Source organism: Mytilus trossulus, chromosome 14, assembly GCF_036588685.1.
Source record: "Mytilus trossulus isolate FHL-02 chromosome 14, PNRI_Mtr1.1.1.hap1, whole genome shotgun sequence".
NCBI classification, from domain to species: domain Eukaryota; kingdom Metazoa; phylum Mollusca; class Bivalvia; order Mytilida; family Mytilidae; genus Mytilus; species Mytilus trossulus.
In genome coordinates this window covers 10,668,838-10,693,306 of record NC_086386.1, presented here as the reverse complement: position 1 = coordinate 10,693,306, position 24,469 = coordinate 10,668,838, and the positions used below count along the sequence as shown (strand labels likewise).

The 24,469-nt window shown below is 31.2% G+C and overlaps 2 protein-coding genes across 2 annotated transcripts in view; both read right to left on the bottom strand.

The window, feature by feature from the left end:
• Nucleotides 1-24,469, bottom strand: part of LOC134696830 (uncharacterized) — a 79,139-nt gene that overhangs the window by 27,869 nt on the left and 26,801 nt on the right. The gene's annotated exons all lie outside the window — the stretch shown is intronic.
• LOC134696815 (uncharacterized) lies at nucleotides 14,044-22,583 on the bottom strand. Its single transcript, XM_063558770.1, has 5 exons — nucleotides 22,481-22,583; nucleotides 18,965-19,081; nucleotides 17,179-17,373; nucleotides 15,061-15,176; nucleotides 14,044-14,187 (listed from the first exon to the last, which is right to left on the bottom strand). Exons 1-5 carry the CDS (start codon nucleotides 22,581-22,583, stop codon nucleotides 14,044-14,046), a joined length of 675 nt encoding a protein of 224 aa, XP_063414840.1.

The following is a 24,469-nucleotide window of genomic DNA, read 5'->3' as shown; positions in this document are numbered from 1 at the left end:
TGTGTTGTCAACCGGTTTAACATCTTTATATATATTCATAAAAATTAATTTGAAGTTTAGTTTATGATTGCGTTAAAGATTAATATTTCAGTCTAACGTTTAGTAATTTTAAAAAGCTAAAGATTCTTGGTACTATTACTCAAACGGTCTTGCGTGACATCTTAAAAGAGGGACGGAAGATGCCAGAGGGACAGTCAAACTAATAAATCGAAAATAAACTAACAACGGCATGGCTAAAAATGAAAAAAGACAAATAGACAATAAATAGTAAACATGACATAACATAGAAAACTAAAGATTAAGCAACACGAACCCTACCACAAAATGGAGGTGATCTCAGGTGCTCTTGACGAGTAAGCAGATTCTGCTCCACATGTGGCACCCGTCGTGTTACTTATGTGATAACAAATCCGGTAAATAGTCTTATTAGGTAGGTCACATTCGTGAAAGGGAAGGGGATTGTAGTTACGACATAAGAAACATATGATATCATTTGTGAAACGGCTATTCCATAATGGTTAACCAACACGTGATGGTGTCTGTAAAATTTACGAAGAGATGATTTCAACTTCATCATTTGGAACCCTTGGTTTAATAGTTTCCTTGTGATTAGCAACCTTCTATCAAGAAAATCATGATAGGAATGGCAAGCATGGAAATATCGTATAAATTGAGAGATATAACCCGTTTGCAGGTGCTGCTGGAATATTGCTACTTAGAAATAGAAAGTTCACAATTGGAAACTGGTGAACTCATCTCTATTGTCGTAAAGTTTTGTTTTCAACCGACCCTCATTGTCAATTTCTAGATGTAAGTCAAGATATGAGTTAACTTTTGCTTATCATTTAGCTGTGATGAGTTGTTCAAATCTTGCTTTGGTCAAAATTAATATTTACATTACTATGTGACTATCTTTTTGGCTTTTAGTAACATTACAATTTCATTTATTTAAATTAGGTTGAAAAGACTATGCTTGAAGGATTAGATGTGACGATGTGTTCTTTGAATGTGTTAATGTACTAACATCACTGTTACATGCTCTTTTTATTTGTCCATTTTTTAAATTATTTGTAGATGCCTCATTGGCACTCATACCACATATATTTATATCTGTGTAAATTGATAAGGATGGAGCTCTGCTGTATCACACTCACCTGTCTTATAGTAGTAGTAATATGCTGCATTGCTTACTTGATGGATCTCTAAACACATATAAAGCGTGATAAGTTGGTTGAAGATATCTACGTTCTCTGTTCCTCTGTTAATACAATAACTTTTAATTATCATATTAAGTCGGTTCGGTATAAACACGCCTAACACATTTCACCTGATTTGAACAACCCACCAATGTATACATTAAACCAGTACTAATTACAAATATCAAAAGGCCAATAACCTCAATCGATCTTTGTCTTTTGAACAGCGAACACTACTGTTGCCTTTATTTATAAATACCAAATGTTGTGTAAATAGGATGGTCGCACAACAATGCCAATGCTGTATTTAATATGAAATACACATTATTCAAACAAATGTGACATATACCGTATAATATAAATTTTAAATTCAGTATCAAACAAATATTTATTTAAATACTATGCTGAATTGAATAAGTTTTAACCAGAAGTAAAATTAGCAAACACCCTCAAAGCTACATATAATGAAACACCCATGATAAATTCATTTCATTCAAATGTACTGACAGTTTAAACGAATAGAATTACAGTAATTTTTCCCATTTAATATACCTATTATAACATGAATAAAACGTGCACAATACCCACAAATGATTGTGATTAAGATATCTTGAAGGTATACTAAAGTACTGACAAAACATTCATGCGATTTTACCTCTTTCTTAGTAATGGAAATCATACCGATATCTTCATTTTATATTTGTTATAAACAACGTTGACCTTAAAATGACTTTTACGTCACTGAGATGTCGTAACAAACATTACCCATTTAATTTTTACTTATTTTTTTCTATTGAAGACAGCTGTTCTTGTTAAATGATTATATCAGTAAGTCAATGTTCCAAATAATCAGATAATATATTACTTGAGTATGTATATGTTGCCGTGCTTTTCTAAGCAACCAAAATTTCGTCTACTTGTACCAGGAATGTTAAGTGGATAATCTACGATCAATGTAGAATTAATATGGAGCTTATCTCTGCCTGCTATTTCATATTCATCATCGTAGTAGAATGGTAGGTCACACGTGGCCTCTGGAATGCACAAAATAATTGATAAAATACATTGCCTTCGGAGAAACCCAAATTATGGTATGTTAGATACTATATATTTCTGTGTGCAATTAATCTTATAATAGATATTTCTTATGTTGCACTTATTAATTTTTAGCAATTCATAATTCAAAAGATATAAGTAAAAAATTTTGTGTTTTCAAAAACTTTTCCACATTAATTTTTTTTAGTAGCTATCAAAGGAAACGTGCTTATAATCTCATACGCCAAACGCGCGTTTCGTCTTCAGAAGACTCGTCAGTTACGCTCAGATTAAAAAAGAATTACAGCCGAACCAGTATGAAGATCATTGAATAGCCAAAACTACAAAAAGTTGTGCCATATATGTGTTTATATATACGGCTGCGATTATTTATACCTAAGACAATCCTTAGTTTTTCGAATAATTTTAAATATTACTCACAGTAAATTGATAAGAAAAAATCCATATAATTGTTATTGAATTTCATGAAAACACCGAAGTTATGACTACTGAGCTGGTGATACAATCGGAGACGAAACGTCCATCAGCAGTGTCAGCGACCAATATTGTAAATAGTTGTATAAAGTATCATGGGAAAGTGTAGGAATAAGTTTGTTTTTATGATTGTGTAACTCAGTGATCAGTTTTCTGTTTTTTTTATTGTCATTTTTCTAATTGCCTTGACCGTTTCTCTATGATTTACGAGTTGTTCTTTTATATCCTCTTTGTTTCTCGTTTTGAGTAACATTTTAACTGTTTATAGACTTATAATACAATTAGCAATGACGCACAAGGAGAGCTGCAACTTTAATATTGATGAATTAATGTCCTGCGCATTTCCTAAAGAAAAATGTAAAACTCATACAAATAAACGACCACAATTATTATCACAATTTATAAAATCATTTGTCATGACTGGACCTTTTATACGAATTGCGTATGCTCTTCATAATAAATCTATAAACTATCAGTTTAACTTAAGCTAACAAAGCTTATGTTAGCAGATAAATGGTGTGTTTATTTTCAATTTTATTTCAAACCTGATTGTTTAGAAACCTGCTTGAGTTAAGCCATTCCAAATACAACAATAATTTACTCTCCAATCATTTTGTTGTTCATTACATTTTGTATTTCTTTTTTATATATGATTTGTTTTTTAAAATAAAATAATATATTTAGAATCTTCATCTCGCAGTTTTAACTGATTAAATGTCTAAGGATATAAACGTAGTTAGTCGTATATTTCATAATATAGAAAAAAAAGCATGAAAAAACAGTTTTGTTATAGGGTTCCTACTGACAATACAAACTATAAAATTATACAGATAGATGTTTATTATTTTTTTTCCCTCATTTGCTTTTACTCCCGACAAATGAAACTGTAAAACTAGAGTCCCCCTTAGTTTCTTCCCTTTGCAACTTAAGGTTGATGTAACAGTTGTTAATCAATGATAAAAAAAATTACAAAACAAACCTCTCAAAAAGAACACTTGACAAACTGTTGTCGTGTAGGCTTATACGTGCTTCAAAAATAAAGAACAGCAATAAAACAGACGTTGCTTTAAATTTGTGTTTTATAAATAAATAGAGTTTCGGGATATTTATCACTGAGACAGCCATAAAAAACAATAAAAGTGAAAACCCACACCAAAGATATGAAGATGAACAGATAAATATGTATACTTTATCTGTTTTTGAAATGCACATTATCAACATATCGCAGACCAAAAACAGCAAAAACCTATGGTATAAATGCATACTTAAGAAACGTCTAGGTTGGAGTATCCATAATCTCAATGCTGACATACATTTATAAGACAGCAAACAAATGGTCATTATGGAATGATGTGACGCAAAAAGTATTAAATTTGATTTATCGAAATTGATACGGATTTGACATTACGGAAGACACAAAAATAAGGCATATATTCTGAAACATCCTGTTTGATTAGGGACTTTCCATTTTGAATTTTCCTCGGAATTCAATATTTTGGTGATTTTACTTTTCATGTAAAAAAAGATAATTGACACAATTATGCTATTATTCATTGTGTATCATCAAAGTTTTTTTCTTTAACTTATGCATTATCATTAAAATATGCTCAAAGTTTATAATCTGATAAAATGTTTTCAACAATGGTGGATATTGTTGAAAAACTCATTAATGTTTGACACAACATATCGAATAATTTGTCACTGTTTGTGTTTTTTGGTTAAAACTCTATAAATACGTTTATTACTTCCGTTTCAGTATAAATTATACGTCGGTGCATCTTAATAAAAGGCACAATATAAAGGCAATATATGTTCAAAAGTCAAATATTTTACAGCTTGAACAAACTTGTTGTCGATTCTATTTACAGTACCATGGACTGAAACCATACACTTCTAAGTGTATTCCGCCCTATCACGATGATGACATCATTTTAATGTCTGATGTAGGGATAAACAGTGTCCTAGATTTATTTGCATTTCTCATGAGTGCAAATACGGTTCACATTATTTTAAATGATAGAACCATCAAACTTGGCAAAAGTGAACCTCTAAGAATAAGTAAAACAATACAAAATAAAGTTTAGACGGGATTTTTGAAGTGGTCTTTCACAACATTTATATTTTTTAAATCAATATGACTACCGAATTCGAACTGCTAATATCGCCTATGATATGACGTGCAGACACTGTTCAATGAAAACATAGGTCGTCAACTGGACTGTAATACACGAAATTGCAATACATGTCATTGCGAAAAAAATTACAATCAGGGAAATTCAGAGTGAATAAAACAACAATCTTTTATCTGTATTGAAATTTCCATCTCATGATTTCCGAAACCATAACTGATCATAACGTATCATCGTATGTTTCATTGTATGATGAAGACATGATCATTCAATCAGTTCAATTGAGGTCTGGAGCTGGCATGTCAGTAACTGCTAGTAGTTCTTTGTTACTTAATGTATCATTGTCATTTTGTGTAGTTTCTTTTGTAACTTCTTCTGACATAAGACTCTGACTTCTTTCTTTTTACTTTGCATATTATTATGTGTTTCTTGATACTACATTGGCTAGGGTTGAGATAACAATAAACATGTTTAACCCAGCCGATTTTAAAGTTTTTATACTAGTATTTTCATTTTAAATTTTTTTCCCGCTAACCTCACCAAGTTGCGGAAATAAATGGTTTTGAAATTCATTCAAACATACCCCAGAGATTATTTTGAAATCATAAGTAGCTTTCCATAACTTAATGCGAAAATGAGAAAACCTGGGGCCGGGAGGCTGCAAAACAGGGGCTTATCTTACCTTGTCCTTTGGTATTGCTAGCTTGGTTCAGAAATATGAGTGGAAACAATAACAAAAATAGTTGATATGTAAGAAACATTTTCAACTTGGCTAACGTGTGAAAAATTATATAAGTTCGCAGTAAACAGGACGTTATTGAGTGATGAATATGAACACGCATTATAGGATTTAGCTGATTTATATCAAAACCGAAACCGAATTTCAGAAATCCTTATGATGTAATTCCTGGGAAAGTTGCGACGAAACATATTCATTGGACGAATATTTTAATATGAGCGTCACTGATGAGTCTTATATAGACAAAACGCGCGTCTGGCGTATTAAATTATAATCCTTGTACCGTTGATTACTATGGACGGACAGACGGACGAACTGAAAGAGGTAAAACAGCTTACCCCCACTTTTTAAAACGTGAATATGATTGTAGGTTACGAAATTTTAATCTCTTATTGTCTTATAGCAATCGTCATTTCTCTTTAAATTAAAATTTTGTGAAGTTTAATCGAATAACTAACATGAAGTTACACAGCTATGTATATCTCCTAAAGCAGAGAAATAAGAAAGTTAAGGCTCTAGTTAGGCTTTACCGCGTAGACGATTATATGTGAGATGAATGGTTCAGTGTACAGGGTTATTTTGAGAAGAACATTGGTTTAGTTTGTCTATATACAACAAAGTTTATAAACAACTTACTTGTAGAGTGAATCATTTTAAGGTAGATCATAAGTATATATTTTTTGAGACAGAATTTTCTTATTGTTTGCCAAGATGAAGATTTTACTATACTTTTTTCAAAAATGAAATAAAAAATATGGGTCACCGTGCTATTTTTCAAGCTATGAGTCGTTGAAAATTGACCAAAATTGGTTAGTTTGTTCATGGAAAAACACATTAGTGTGCATAAAAAAAAATCTATAAGTTAGAATTTTGAAATAAATTGGGAGAAGATAGGTTTCATAATATGTTTTAAGAAAATAAAAAGAAAAAATGGTGTCATCGAACTTGTTTTCTTGCATCAAGTACAAATTAAAAAAAATCCCTATTATCCCAGTATAAATTTTGAATTAAAAGAGTTATCTCCCCTCAAATGACTCATTTGATAAAAATAATTTTAGAACCCAAAAAATTGATATTTGTAAAAATATTGTGTTTAATACAATTAATTGACAAGTTTTCTTTATATAGAAAAACAGTCTAACCATTGAATTGCAAATATTTTTTCCAAATTTGCAGATTTAGGCAAATAACTAGACCGATTTTGTACTGTGATTGTACGGTCCAAGTTGGCGGTATACCATCAATCGACCTTAAGTGGTTAACCAAATAGAACTGTGTAAAGTTTGTTGCTTTGTCTGTGAGGAATCTGTTAGAATAAGTTTACAACAGCAAAAAATGCCCGTAAATCGGAATAATTAAAACTAATACCTTCTTGTGACAGTGTCAATATTAAATGAGGGGGTGTTGTTTTGCTAGAATAACTTTCATGTCGCATGTTTGCCTGTGTTGTACAACCGATAAGTTGTGTTTAAAAGATAAAACAAAGAACACAAATGAAAATAACTAATGTATTTTATAAAGGAAAGAAAGCTTGTTGTTTTATGAATATGCAATCCACACCCACATGAAGCCATACTCATGAATTATATTTTCTAATACATCAGTTATTAACGGCTTTGTCGGACAAACCAGGTGTCGGAATATCTGGGCGACCCCCATAAGTCCAATAATTTTTGTTTTAATATTATGAACTACTCTAGCCCTAGTAAATATCAGATATTCATTTGATGTTTATACCTAAGATATACCAAAGTGCAGGATAGTTATGTTTCATCTTTTTTACAGAAAAATGTTAAATATGTTTTGGTTATAAATATCATGGACATTATACACCCTCTTTATTTAAAAAAGATCTAAATTAAATCACTGTGTTATAATATCAAAATTATTACTGGATTCTCTTTTGTCCAACGAATTACAATGTATGTTGTTGTATACTGTTCTGTAATTTATGTCCAACTAAGTGTCTCCCATCTTTAGTAATCATTACAATGTTAACTTGGCATGCCATTCTTGATAGAAATGCAGACGGAAAGAAAGCACTCTTTATTAGCACGTCAACGGAAATTACATTCGAAGATTTCTTCATTTATGCAACAAAATCCTGTATTTTAGGGAAAATGTGTATTAGTTTCCAAATGCTGACACCAATATCGATCTACTGGAATTTTACAGAGAAATGTTTCGGCTCTAATTTAAAACTGCTATATGTGCACCTTATGGTTCCACTTTGATAAACTTATAAAAACCAATAATTGGATAAAATGTTTTGAACTAATTCACGACATACTTTGATTTGATGAAATCTTCTTAATGTTTGATTTTACCCACAAGATTATGTGTACATAATGTGACTCTAAAATTGGGCCGTAAAACCCCTGCTATAAAAGGTCTTCAAATGTCAAATGATTTCGTCTATGCCTTCAATAGTTTGTTTGATTTTGCAGAAATTTTTTTACTAAGAAATACAGTTCAGTTTGAACAAAGCAAACTTTTTTTTCAAATATGCAGGCAAAAGTTTTTTTCTTCAGTTTAATGAAATTTGACGTACTTATAACAAAAGGCTCTTCAGATCCTGCGTCGCTCACCTTGGTCAACGTGCAAATCATACAAAGTATGGATTCATGACAAAATTGTGTTTTGATGATGGTAATGTTTTTGTAGACCTTATTTTACTGAATATTCTTGCTACTTACAATTTTCTCTATCTATAATAAACTTGGACCTTTAGTTACAGATGATAATATTTTGTAAAGATTTTCAAAAGTTAGCCAAATTAATGAAAATTGTAAAAAAAAAATAACTATCAAGGGCAATGACTCCTTAAGGGGTCATCTGACCATTTTGGTCAGTTAACCTATTTGTAGATCTTACTTTGCTGAACAGTATTGCTATTTACAGTTTATCTCTGTCTATAATAGTATTCAAGATAATAACCAAAACGGTATTTTTTTTTTATTTACCAATTGGACGCAGCAACAAAACAACCAGTTGTCCAATTCATCTGAAAATTTAAGGGCAGATAGATGGTGACTTGATAAACAATTTTACCTCATGTCAGATTTGCTCTAAATACTTTGGTTTCAGAGATATAAGCCAAAATCTACATTTTGCCCTATGTTCTATTTTTAGCCATGTTGGCCATCTTGGGTGGTTTGCCGGGTCACCGGACACATTTTTCAAATTAAATACTCCAAAGATGATTGTGGCCAATTGTTTCAGAGAAGAAGATTTTTGCAATAGTTAACGACGACGGACGACGACAACTGACGACGACAGACGACGACGGAAAACGAACAACAAGTGATGAGAAAAGCTCACTTTGCCCTTTGGGCCCGGTTTGCTAAAAATGAAACCATTTTTTCTTTAATAGGTTTATGATTAATATGGTTATATAGAATTACAATTATATCTTCATTTATGCTTCAAGAACTTATATAATCAATTTCAATCTTGTTTTTCTCTCACTATTCTAATAAAATTATAACAAAAACGATTCTTTTTGTGACGAAATTTAACAATGTGAGATATCACCGACTGTGCGAAGCTCTCAGTACGACAAATCATCGAGTTTAGAAGCCTGACACGGTATTTTTCCTCTGATTTTGATGTACAAGTAATCCAAGCACTTGCTTGGCATCCATTTTAAATGTGTGCAGTTAAGGACTTTAAAATAGTGCTCCTTCGTCCAATTAAATTAAAAAGTGAGATAATAGACTATTACCATTAATTAAATTTTGTGCAACGAAAATAACAGACTATTAAATTTCAGTGTACTTCTTTTAATAGACTATTAATTTTAATCGACATTTGTGAAACCCAGTCCAGGAGTAGACCTTATGTGTATTTGGAATTAAGGACTCTGCAATGATTTAATGCAGAAAAAACACAACGAAAGAATCAGGGTAATTACTGTGTAACCAGGACACATAAAGGAATCATCATTTCAATCAAATCAAAGCAGTTAAACGACAAAATACAGTAAGAGGTTGATATCAGATTTCAGCAGCACATATGGGGTCTATATTTCCTAGTTGATAAGATTTTCCAGAGCTTGCATCTCCTATCACATTTTCCTTAACTGAGGTTTGTCGCATATAAACACAATTTATAGGGATTCAAGTGGCAAGGTTGAAATCATCCATTCGGAATTTCACGGACGCCATTACTAGTTGGTTGACGGTTTCATACGTGGATCAGGATCTGCCTACTTTCCAGAGCATTCGAGATCACTCCGATGATTGGTTGGGTTCGTATTGCATAGTCTTTTTATTTTTTTTTGTGTTGTGGTGAAAGTTTACTTTTGAGTTGTTTGAATTCGAACGGATCAGTGTTCTGTAGACGACATGCATGTCTAGCCTCAACTGTATTTAGAAAAAAATTCGAATCTTAAACTTTATTTTATAATCGAAATGACCTTGTCATAGGCTTGCTTCCAAATTAAAACATTGGTGTTAACAGCTATTTGTTAATGACCTCCGTTGACAACACAATTACAGAGACACCAGACGGGATAACGTTTCACTAGACAAAACCCCTTAGACATAAATAGTATATTAAAGAAAAAATGTTTTATTGTTTTTTTATATTTTATTCACCATTCGGTTCAGCTAAACAGTTACAATATAACATTACTAAATTGAAATTGCAGAACAGAATGTAGTCTTTACAAACTGGCCTTTGAATTACTTCACACTACGCAAGGCATTAGCAATTTACATCAAAATACATAGGTTCAACCGTTGATAACAATGGGTTTCTGTCCAAAACACACCGCCATACTTCTTGTAGAGACAAGCAGATACAATGCAAATCAATATTATCAAAATCAGTCCAGTAGCCAGATAATGCAGGTTAAATCCAAAAGCGACCCAGGAACATCTAAATACATACAAACATCATTACGTTAATCAGTATGCAAAAGAAAAACATGCTAAAATTAATGTATTTGTCAATTTACTTGATAGGTATGCAATGCCTTGGTCATAAAAATATAGATTTATTTCTAATTGTTAACATATATAGTACAGACTTTTAAACATGTTCCGATGGCTTTTTTGTTACATGTATGTCTAATGTATAGATAAATCGAGAACGATCTAATAATATGTACGTTTGTGATTTATTATAACGGGTTATGACCTTACAACGGATTTAATCTGGCGTCACTTATTGACATGGGACAATCCTAACACCGTACGTACTACGTATATTTTGAACTGTTTATCCCCCAGAGCACATGTTTCGTCAGTTTTAGTTTAGGTTTGTTCCGCTTCGTTTTGAAGTGGTCTGTGGTGTATGTTGTGGTCCGTTGTTTAACTTTTCGTCTTTTTGTGTGCCATGTCCGTTGTTAGAATAACAACCTATGTATTTTCATTCTTAAAATATTGCGTCATGAGTTTTATATGTTGCAGTAATACGACAAAACTTTAAAATAAAACGTACATTAGTTACTTACTAGTTTCAAGATAACATACACAATCCAGAATCGACCAATCACAAACGCAGTTGCAAGGTTGGTCTTGTTACGTCACACAATGTCTCATCATGCAATTTTTGATTTTTTTTAAAAACTAATACATATTGCAAATTAAAGTTTAAACGACAAATAAATCAATTCAATAAACAATATTGCATTAAATTTACAAGTTATTCAATTTGAGTAACAAATATTGTATTCGATCGACAAACTATACCATTTCAATAAACAATTTTGCATTCAGATGAAAAACATATACCATCTAAATAAAAAAAAGTTTTGAATTTAAATGAAAAAATATACAACTTTAATAAAACAAATATTTCATTATTACTACAATTTATCTATTAATTTCTGAAATTTATTTATCGTATTCAGTCTTAAATAAATGTATTGTATTCATTTCTGAAATTATCGTATTGTATTCATTTCTGAAATTATCGTATTGTATTCATTTCTGAAATTATCGTATTGTATTCATTTCTGAAATTAATGTATTGTGACCTTGAATTATTTCATAACGTCTCTACGTTTTGATATGTTTGATGTCATTAGCAAAATCAGAAGCGTTACTTTACCACATATAACTAACTTACACTATGTATATGCATGATATATTGATTCTTTGCAAATTATTCAAGCATTGTTAGTCAGTTATAAGATTATCAACACTTTGCAAAGCATTGTAAGACAATTATAAGGTTATCAATACTTTGTGTTAACACTATTCATTGTTTCTTATCAATTTTCTACTTTTCTTTCAAGCTATGGCATATGCATGCATATTATTGTATTGAAATGTTTGAATAGGGAATGCGTAACGAGGTTGCAATGAAAAAACTTAAAAAAATGAATGGTTTCTAATGTTTTTGTGGGGTTCGTGTTGCTTGTTCTTTAGTTTTATATGATGTGTCATGTGTACTTTTGTTTGTCTGGTTTTTTTTCATTTGAAGCCATTGCGTTGTCAGTTTATTTTCGAATTATGAGTTTGACTGTCTCTCTGGTATCGTTCGTCTCTCTTCTAAAGGTATAATCTATTAAGCAGTACTGTTTTATTGGCAATCTATCATACATTATACATCATCATTACAAATTCAAGAAAATAGATTCACAATCAATGAGTTTAACAAAAGAAACTTATCTCAATGGCAATCATATCACTTTTTTTTTTTTTTTTTTAGATAACCGTATAAATATTATAACAGTATATAAATTACCTGGAACTATATCAGCACACCTCACTGCAAAATTATAACTTTTAAATTATGATAGTGGTATACTTGACTATTGCGAATTGATTACCAATAACGAAAAGTTTGAAGTGATAACGAATAATGTATAAGGGAATTGCATTGAGTAACGATAAAATGTTAATGAAATAAAATCATATATGTAACTGAAAAATTGAAACATTGTTTCCTAAACATTGTGTAAGTAATATGAGGCACGCATTACCTGTAAACGGGGACGAAGTCTGTATGAATTATCTTTTTGTAACTTAAATATTTATTAAAAAAAGTAACGAAAATACCGTAACGTTTCCGATTTTGGTTTTGTTGTTAGAGATTTTAGTTCTGACGTTATTTAAGTTATGACGTCATATGCAATGTTAACAAAGAAACGCTATCATCAGTTCACGTTTTTTCATATGAAGGAACTATTAAAAATGAAATTGGTATTGCGTTCCTTCCTATTTTATACGAGACTGATTAATATTTATTTTACTCAAAGTTTCACACAAACGAGACCGGAAAAAGGGAGTACATTGTAGATTTCTGCGCAGATGCGGGAATTCAAACATGACATTAAAAAAAATTGAACGATTTTACGTTAGTACAATGAAATTAGGTTTTTTAGTTTATTTTTCTACTGTTATTGAGGACTTCGTCCCCATATTTAACACACGTGAGTTCATATTGGACCAAACATTATGTATCTACCCCTACTATGATAAAAACTTTCACATCTTTCGCGGTAGAGAATTTAATAACAAGGGCTAATTGTTATTGTAACCAACAAAGTACTTAACACATATGTATATAATACCTTGATATATCGATTATTTGTGCTGTTAACTATTGAGTTGACACTCGTTTGAATTCCCCTGTTCAATCGAGGCTTTTGAAACCACTGACGTCCTTTTGTAATAAACCTTGGATATTTAGGAGTTGCTTGCATAATAATTCTCGTTACATAAATTTACTGTTTACACTATATGCTTCAGCTTTATTTACCATATAACACACAGCAAATGTTTTCTGCTAAAACTTGTACACTGCCAAACTCTTTTTTAACCCCATTTGTCACATACACATTGTCTTGATATAATTATAACACTGTATATTGTTGACCCAGATGTTTACGTTTAGCATTCTAGGCTTAAAAGTGTAACCCAGTCTGCTGTAGCGCGGATACATGCATATGGCCTTTGCTCATGGTTGAAGGCTGACACATAGCTGTTAAGTTCTATGTCATTTCTCTCATTAGCAGTAATAACACATCTTTTATGTATATATATATCTAACTTTTGTGTTACAATGGTAACACCGCATGCTGTTGATCCAAATACTTACATATTATATCCCATGTCACATGGGTACAAATTCTGTTGTTACAATGATACTTACAAAATTGTAATTGCTATAATAGTAGCACTGTCTATTATTGAACCTTACATTATGTATATATAACAGGTTGACCCGGATACTTATAATTATTAGTTCTTGCTACAAAGGTAACCATTGTTGTAATTCCTGATATATGCATATTCCATTCTGTGATAAAATTGTAAAACCGTCTGTTGTTGACCCAGATACTTTCAAATCATATAATATGCTACAATTGTAGCACCATCTGTTGTTGACCTTGGTTCTTTCATTAAACATTCCATGTACAATGATAATATCGTATGTTATTGACTTCAGAATTTATATTAAATTAAATGGCGCATAATGAAAATACCGTCTGCTGTTAACCCCCATACTTACAAGTGACATTCCATGCTACAATAGTAACACCCTCATTTGCTGATCCAAGATCAGTAGACGTTGTAGTACTGGTACATGTTGTTGGCGTTTCTGTCGCGTACAAAACACCCCCTGTTATGGAGTATGCCTGAATAAAAATCCTGACGTAAGTTTATCGTTATGTATAAATGTATCAGTGTTGTTTATATCTCAAATATGTCAACAAAATGGATAATAGAATTTGAAACTTAAATATAAAAATCAAATACATTATCGCTAGTCACGTGCCGTTTAGTGTCCCTATTTTTTAATATTTTAACTATAAGAAGAAACAATCTTCAAGCAAATACAGCCATTCAGACTTAATAAGTTTGTTACCCAATTTTGTACATTACTTCTAGTTTAGAAATACTTTTTAACTTAGTACAATGGCCTGCACACTGTTTCGATTATAACGCATAGTGAGCGAATTCGAATCTATCACACTGGTTTATATCGATACTATTGACTATGTTGTTCCAAAAATTGTTGGCAGCAATACCTTTATACAACGGTATTCTGAAATCGCATTCATATGTTAGATAGCAAATATACCGAACTCAAAGGAAAATTCGATACGGAAAGTCCTTTATCAAATAGCAAAATCAAAAGTTCACACACATCAAACGAATCTGAAGCAACTGTCATATTCCTGACTGGTGCATGTATTTCCATATATAACACACGGTGTGTTGAACCTGGTTTTAACGCTAGTTAAACCGCTCACTTTTATGACAGTCGCATACAACATTATATTGGCAACAAAATATAATATATAAATGCGATGTATTGATGTTCAGTATGCTGATTTTGATAATTTTCCTTGATTGGTGCTTACACACAAGTACTTGTATTTTCAAAAAAGACAACAAACATACTGCAGTGTTATTCAATAGTGTACAATTTTGTTGTGTTGACTGTTTATCAGAAGTCAATGAATAATAGTAAATCCATTAAAAAATATATCATAATTGCAACTTACAAAGCAAGAGAATCTAAATGTATTTGATCCATCAACTGTCGTATCCTGATTCAAAACACTAAGATATGTATCCGGCCCCAATTTCATAGAGTATAAACAACTGTACTTCCCATCTTCTGTTATAAAAAAATTGACAAATTATTATGGTTCGACAATTAAAATTACAACCGGTAAAAGTCTAAAATGTACTCGACTGTACTGATTTTACTCAACCAGTCTGGATTGGTCTGTAACTAACTTGATACTAATCGAATGTAGTCTGAACTATACTTAACAGTATTGACTTGTACTCGACCAGTACCTTACTATTGTAGTCCTGGCCTATCTGAACCATAATAGGCATAGTATTAACCAAACTAGCCCCCCCTTTTTTTTATCTATCTATTTATCTATCTATTATATTTCACCAATTAAGAATTGGTTTTAAAAACAGATATTTCCCCTGGCTAGAAATTTGAACAACAGTTCGAAATAAAACATGTGTTTAATATAGATTGAAACCAAAATATAAGAAAATATATTTAATTAATCAACACAATATTCATCAACACTTGAGATATAACCTTTAAGAGGAAAATAAAACAGGATTATTAAGGAAGCCATTGCTGGTCAGACTTAATAAACTAGCATGTGATAAATTAAGTTGTTTCGGTTAAATGAATTTGTATATATACATGATTTCCTGTTCACATTTATGTACATAAAATTTCTAGAACTTTCGACCATTATTCAAATATCTTAAATGGTAATCAAATTGTGTGAGTGACAGATATTTTTTATGGTTACTGCATATTTATGCAACTTAATAGACTCAATTTTAGAAATTGCTTTCATTGTTTTTCCTTTTAGATATACAACTATATTAAATATGCCAAATTAGAATAAGAACAGATTTGTTTTAAGGTTTAACAATTTCGGTTATTTTTGTCGGCTGATGTTACCTAAGTTGAAAAGATAGCTGTTTTACATGTACTATTGAATTACAACTATTAAAACTAGTATGTATTTGTTTATTTAATAAATAAGGTGAGTTGGGTCTTTTTAAAACAAAACAAAAGCAAAACAACAAGCACATTTTTAGTACCCTCAGTGCAGGTGCGGTTTTCAGATAATAGAAATTCTATTTTTTATAAAAAAAAACACTCAGACTTTTATATTGATGGATAGTTTAAGGATCTCGGTTTGATAAATCTGAAAATCATATCATGCATGTACGGATGTCAAAGTCTTTTTTATATATCTTTATTGTAGCTGTTGTCATGTCCATTAAAAGGAACAGTTGAAAGGGAAAAGGGGTAAATGTTATAAGATCAAGTATAGTTCAGACTATTTTCAATGGAACAGATAGGGTTCAAGTACAAATCAGTACAGTTAAGTATGTTGAAGATAACAGTCAAATATTATCGAGTATAATTCAGACAAATTGATACTGGTGTAGTAAAAATCAGAAGAGTCAAGTACATATATAGGTAATTTCAGACTTTTTTTTATTATCAAAAAGAAGATGTTTGTAATTGAGACTAATATCCATAAGAGACGACCAAAATTACACATAAATCAACATTTCTAGGTTACTGATCGACCTTCAACAATGAGCAAAGCCCATACACAATAATGATAGATAAACAAGTATGTAACACAGTAACAAACGAAACTACTGCATTACACCTAACCCTCCCCTGAACCTGGGACAGTGATGCAACAGCACAAAACAGACCATCCAATACAAAACATTAAACAAAAACAAAAATATGACAAAGAACAACAACCAACAACTACTCAATTAAAAGATTCATGACTTGAGACAGGCACATTAGAATGAGGTTGGGTTAAACTAGTTTGAAGGATCGTAACACAAATGTCAAATGTATTTTCCTACCTTAATGAACACCTGATTGCGGAGAAAGTGTTCCATGATGAAATTGACATTATACAAAATATAGCTACAATGTATGTTACTATATTTAGGAAATAAACACAACTAGTAAGTTGCAGTATAAATGGTTTTAGTTTTTCATATAAAAACGTATCGATATATTAGCATACTCTGTGTTTGTCAGCAAGTTTATGTAATATAAATATATGTTTAAATAAAATATATCAAACGTAATTTCTTACGTGATTTCATTTTTGCAGCAGAGCACGCACTGTTGTAGTTAAATGCTACTGTAGTCTTGTCTCTACAAACATCTACTGTTGTCCCTAGACACCCAGTTGTTTTAGTACCAGACGATGTTGTGATATTCACGTTATCAAATACAGCCAATATATCCTGTGGACATGTTGTGTTCAGTAAATCTTCTTCATAAGACCCTAATACATTGTAAGGTTAAATCAAATCGGTGAAATGACAACAGTTACTACAGTTTAATCATTAGTTTGATATACAGTTGTTACGTCTACGTCTACGATGAACAGGTTGACATCAATAACGAAATGAAATCTTAACCTCAAATATATTCAACGAACCTTTTAAAAATATTTCCTTTATATTCAAACTTTAAAGAGATTTTTTGGAATGTCTAACCGAAGAACATATAATTCATTTCCAATATGGATATCACATACATACCCCAAATTTATTGATTTGACATTGACATAAAACAGGGCAATGACGATCTCCCATTTCAAAGTGGATACTTCAATTGCAGAAAAAACTTATTAAGAACGATATATATAAATGATACACGACGATTAAGGTAGTATGGATGACTTTATCCATCTTTGATTGTAAATGACAGAGAACCTAAGGTGTAGTTTTGCAATCAACTTATCAAGATAGAAAAAATGTGATGAGAAAAGCAGATACAAAAGTAGCTCATGTGAATTTTCATTTCAAGAAAACATTCATCAGAATTTAACTTATAAATAATAAAAGAAATTACAAGCGTAGATTATTTTTGCTTGCTTTGTAATGTTTTTAAGTTGGAATTTTAAGGGAAGGTAATTCGAACATAAAGTGCATTTTCTGAAGAAATCTACATTAATTTTTGCTATCTTAAATTTTTGCCCGAAAAAACGTACGGTGGCCCTATCATTTCTTCTGATATTATCAAACCATTTTCTAAAATATTCTAGCGCATTGTTTTTTATTTTACAATTCTATTATTAAGTTAAACTTCTTATCACGTAATGATGTTTTTTCCCCTATAGAATCAATACAAAATGTGTCGTTTTCTAACAACCTGTAGCTTGAGATATTGCTCGATTACCTATCATAGTTATTATATTTTTTGAAATGTCACAATATGTTCTAAGTTTTGGCAAAGAATGAACAAAGTCAATCTTTAATGTTTACTCCCATAGCACCTTAAATTATTAAATATCTGACCATCACCATTTTTACATTCAAATATAGGCGTCTTCAGAAAAAAATGTTATAATGTTTATTCAACATGTTCAACAATCACAGGTACATTTAGATCCCTAAAAATCTCCAATCAATATTCTTCACAATTTAACAGTTACATCGATATCAACACTTTTGATTTATTCAACGGCTGCACATACATCCCAAAGCTCACCTAATGTTTTCAATAGGGTAAGTATTGTCTAGTATTTAGTTTTCTACGTGTGTTTTGTGAACTTTTGTTTATCTTTTTGTTGTTTTCCCTTTACGCCATGGCATTGTCAGTTTGGTTTTGAATTATGAGTTTGAATATTGTTTTTTTTTATGTTTCGTCTCTTTCTTGAAAGGTCTAGTACATCGTCTCATCAAGCAGAGATGTTATCTATAAAACTTTGAATCATATATAGCTATGTTTAAGGTCATTATAATTCTTTTTTTTTGAAGAATTTTACTAATATGCCTAATTAAAAGATAAAAAAATACAATACGATGACGTTGAGTTCATATTTGAAATGTTTGATATTAAATGGACTATGTTAAACAGAATACTTTTACCTTTCTTTACAATCATGATGGAAGCCTTTTGGTCGGTTAACTCAGCACACACTTCATCAAATCGAGGATATCCAGTCTTCGTTCCAATAATAAAATCTCGTAAAAACACGTTATAACCTATTGTAATATTGGATAGTTTATCAAATATAACACGAAAATAGATATAAAAATGTGATATGACTGCCAATGAGACAACTCAACATCCGAGTCACAATAATTAAGACCAAAGATATTTTAAACAAGTGAAAGCTCGCTCACATGCAAACAATTCATAATTGAAAAATGTAAGTGTGAACCTGTGTCAAGCATATTGAGCAGCGTTTATTCAAATTAAAAATTATAATTAATAAGCTGCTCAGTACAAATATGTAGGAAAAAAGAAAAAAATAAGAAAAACAAACCAACATATGTATCATTGTATTTGTAACCGTTGGTATTATTCATACCGGTTCACTCTTCTCAGACACTATTCATGGTAAGCATATGTAAATGATTTTCATTTCAAAGATAAATATGCATATTTTTCATATTTATATATACTGTGGGTTTATGTACGTGGGTATCAATTTGATTATTCATTTCTATTTCCATGTATTTAGCATTCGGTTTAACAAGTATCCTTAGCCATACACGAAAATAACTGCTCCTCAGCAAAAGATGTTTACGCCATCAGTGATGAAATATTTATGTACAACTCATGTATGTGTCCGTCCGTCTGTTTATATGATTAAAATTTAGAGAGTTGGGAGTACTTAGTGCTCTAGAAATACTCAAAATTGAACCCAATAAACCATGCATGAAACTCCTGAAATATTGTGAACATTGAAGGGGGTTATGCTGCAAGGATGTATATCTATTTGTATCTCTGCTTCATATGTGCAATTTGATTTTCATTTAAATATATCACTTATTTTTCAGCAAATTCAAAGTCCTTATCAAACACTGTTTTTTCATACAACAGCATGTATTTTGGCATGAGATCTCGTAAAGAGCATGAACAATAAAGATTGGGTGACATGAAGCGCAGGACGATTTCGTGAGGTGACCGATATTTGGAAACTATTATAACAGATTTTGTAATTTGTTGTTACGAATTGAATTCGTTATTACATTTTTTTTGTAATTTGTGATAACTTAATAAAATCGTTATTACATATTGGAAAATTAGTTATACCAGATTATATTCGTAATAACGATTGTTTGGAATCAGTTATCAGGTCGATGTCAATGCTGTTGGACGTTACGTCCCGAGGGTATCACCAAACCTGTAGTCTGCGCGTCGGTGTTGACATGAATATCAAGAATTTGGTAATTTTTATAAATTTCCAAAACTTTAATTATTTAAAAAAAATAGGAATTGCCTATCCCCGTCACATATTTCTTTTGCCGTTTTCGGCACAACTTTTTTTTTTTGAATTTTGTTACCTCAATGCTCTAGATCTTTTATTTTGAACTTATTTGGCTTGATATCTATTTTATGAACAGCACCGTTGAGTCTTATGGAGACGAAACGCGCGTTTGGCATAATAAATTTAAATCTTGGTACCTTTGATATCTATTATCACAGTGTTTTGGTAATTTGTGATATCGGATAAAAGTTCGTTATTACAGATTTAAGTTTACCTGAACCACAGGGTTAAGTGGGCTTTTGCTCCTCTCTCACTTTGCACAAGTCGCGTTTATAAATTTTACGAGCATCTTTTTCACTGAAACCCTTTTGCCAAAGTGAAACAAACTTGATTATAAGCAATTTAACGAACTTTATCTGAAAATTATCAAAAGAGACTGGACACTTCACTGGAGACATTGTTTTTTCTTGTTTTTTTTGGTAAATCGGCGCTAAATGGACAAACTTGAGAGGGGTAAAAATGAGGCCACCCAATTTTTAACCTAATCTGTGTTTTTTTGTAAATACATATTGCGTAGTAGTTCAAACACATTTGGTTGAGGCAAAACGGAGACGATAGTTTAAGCATTAAGCCTTTGTCCATTTGTAAAGGGGCATAACTCGAGAACGATAAAAGAGATGACATTCATTGCTAAATTTGATCTGTGTTTTGTGGTTATATGCCGAGAATATAAGTAAGATTTATAACATTTAATTGAGGTAAACGGAAACCAGTTAAAACCCTACGCGACGGAAAGACTGAACTGGCGGACAAGGGCTAGATTATGAATAGGTTCGGCAATGGGGGCATAAAAAAGTATTAAGTACTCATAATTCTTATCAATACATTTTCATTATTTTTTCTATCTATGTGTATTTTCGGTCGATAAACGGATAAACGTGTTTAAAGAAATAATAAATCACGGATCTGATTTTATTAAATATATGATAAACAGAATAAAAAAATGGAAAAACTTTCGGCCCTCGGGAATGATATTTACTCCTCATGGTGATACACCATGCGACAAGGATGTTCCCATGGTTTAACGTTATAACATACATAAAATTGAGAATGGAAATGGGGAATGTGTCAAAGAGACAACAACCCGACCAAAATAAAAAAACACAACAACAGAAGGTCACCAACATGTATATAATATTTCAGTAATGTAAAACGGGAAGTCTCATTTTTCTTTAGAGGATGCATAGTTTCTGAAGGGTTTTAAATTGGACGACACTTCTAATTTTCATTAAATGATGCCAAGTTTCTGAAGGGTTTGTACCAATACTCAAACGGTGCTGCGTTTATTCAATGGTAATGCTTTCAGTTAAGCTGTAATGAGTTGTTTTAAAATACCTTGATTCACATATTTGAATCATGATTATAAACTGCGTACCTTGACCAGTTTGTGTTGCTTTCCTTCAAATTTCAATAAATCTATTTTCAAATTAATATGTACTGTGGAATCAATCATTTTCGTTGGGTACCATGTGGATTTCGTTGATACAGTAGAACCACGAATTAACATGTTCCATATATTTAAATTTATTAAAAGAAAGTTTGCAGACTTTTCAAAAAACACGAAATTTGAAATCCATGAAAAAGGCCAGATTTCTTAAATCAACGACAAATTGGTACCCACTAACATAATTAATCCAGTGTATACCGTTTGACTGTATTATCCTCACCTGTCTTATAGTAGTAGTAATATGTAGCATTGCTCACTTGATGGATCTCTAAACACATAAAAAGCGTTGAAATTTGGTTAAAGATATGTAGATCCTCGGTTCCTCTGTAAAAACAATGTCTGAATGATTAAAACTGTTATTTTAATGTTGGTTCAGTATAAACACACTGCACCTTCTTATTTATTCATTTTTGTTCCGTCAGATTAACTTATAAGAATAAGAATAAATGATATTGTGTATGATACATACGATGATACCTTATTTTGTTCATTAGATATCTTGAAAGTATCTCTAAAGTTATGACTGATTTCAACACAAAAAAATCAACCTATAGTAGATTTATATATGTTGTAAACAATGTTAGATGGACATTAAGTGTAATGTTACTGAGATATAAAAAAAAAAAGAATAGGTAGGCAGCTCTCTCACAAGCAACAAACCTTTAACTGTAAAAATATAAGGACATACACTACAGGCACGGGGACACAATTTACTGAATCCACACAGATCGATTACTGAGATGTCGGATTGAAGTGTATCCATTAGGCTGTTAAATAAAGTGTCGATCTATAACAACAAGTTATAACGTTTAAGCTTCCAAATTTTTTTCCTGATTCACCTTCATCATGAACGCTGAATGGCAAATATTTAGAAGTCAAGGATGTGTAAGAACTGAAAAAGTTATTAGATACATGTACGTTGGTTCTCTTAAAATGATTATAGTAGTTGGTCAATGTTCCTTTGTATACATTATACAATTCTAAAATTAAAGATTACTTGAGTAGGTATATGTCGCCCTGCTTTTCTATGCAACCAAAGTTTCTTCGACTTGTACCCGGAATTGACAGAGGATAATCTACTATCATGGTAGCATTCATATGGAGTGTATCTCTGCCTGCTATTTCATATTCATCATCGAAGTAAAACGGTAGATCACACGTAGCCTCTGGAATGCACAGTATCATTTATAAAAAAAATGAAATAAAAAAGCCATCGGAGAAGACCACAATATGGTATGTTAGAAATTATATAAATATAACCTTCAATTTTAAAAATTTTGTTTGTGCGTACATGTATATACTATTTTTTAGAGCTATTGCATGTGCTTTTACGTTTCATTTGTACTGTTTTGTTATCGATTCATTATTTATTTTGCATAAGTGGAACATTTCTGTTGTTCAACATTTTTTCAACATTTATTTTCTTTGAAAGTGCGGAATCAAGAGAAGGGAGAGCAGTTTACATTTGCGTTTGTGTAAATCAGTAGTTAGTTTTTAAATGTTTTGTGGACTTGTTTGTCGTCATTGATTTTCGTTTTTGTCCTATTCATTGTATTGTACACTAGTTATCCAAGGTTGCAGGATCATACACCAAACGCGCGTTTCGTCTACATAAGACTCATCAATGACGCTCAAATCAAAATATGTATAAAGCCAAACAAGTACAAAGTTGAAGAGCAATGGAAACCAAATTTCCTAAACGTTGTGCCAAATCCGTAAGGCAATCTACGCCTAGGAAAAGACAATCCTTAGTTTTTCAAAACATTTATAGTTTTGTACAAAGGAAATTTACAAAATATTAATCATATAATTGATATTGATGTCAACACCAAAGTGGGGCCTACTGAGCTGGTGGTACCCTCGGTGGCAAAACGTCAACCAGTCTGTATCTCTCGTTATGGTCATTTTTATAAATTTCTTGTTTCAAAACTTTGAATTTTTCGAAAAAAACAAGGAGTTTTTTATCCAAAGAATAGAATATCTTACCCGTATTTGTGACAACATTTTGGAATTTTGGGTCCTTCGTGCTCTTCTCCAGCTTTGTATCTGTTTGGCTTTATAACTATTTCGATCTGAACTTCACTGATGAGTCTTATGTACATGATGTAGACGAAACGCGCGTCAGGCGTATGAAATTATAATCCTGGTATACGTACCTTTGTTAACTAGTTATGACTAACCTTTTAACTGTTTATACACTTATTGGACAAAAAAGTATTAATTCATAAGGAGAGCTTCACCTTTAACATTGATGAATTAATGTCCTTCACCTTTGCTTCAGAAATATGCAGAACTTGTACAAAAGAAACTATCACTTTTATTTAAAATATCATTTCTAATATCTGGATCTTTTAAAAAAATAAAATTATGAATTCAAAGTGTACGTTTTGAAGGTTTAGTCTAAGTATCAAATAAACAAATGCCTTGTGATATTAACGAATTTGATAGATTTTTCAAAAAATGGACAAAAACATTTGGAAACAGTGTTGCAATACGTTTCATTGTGACAATCAAACTTAGGCTTGTACATGATAAAAAGTTAAAAAAAAACTGCAAAAATAAGGACTTTGTTTTATATGTTGTTTTATCATTTTCATTTATAAAAACATAAAATTTCGGGGTGAATATCAAAGAGACAACCACCGAACA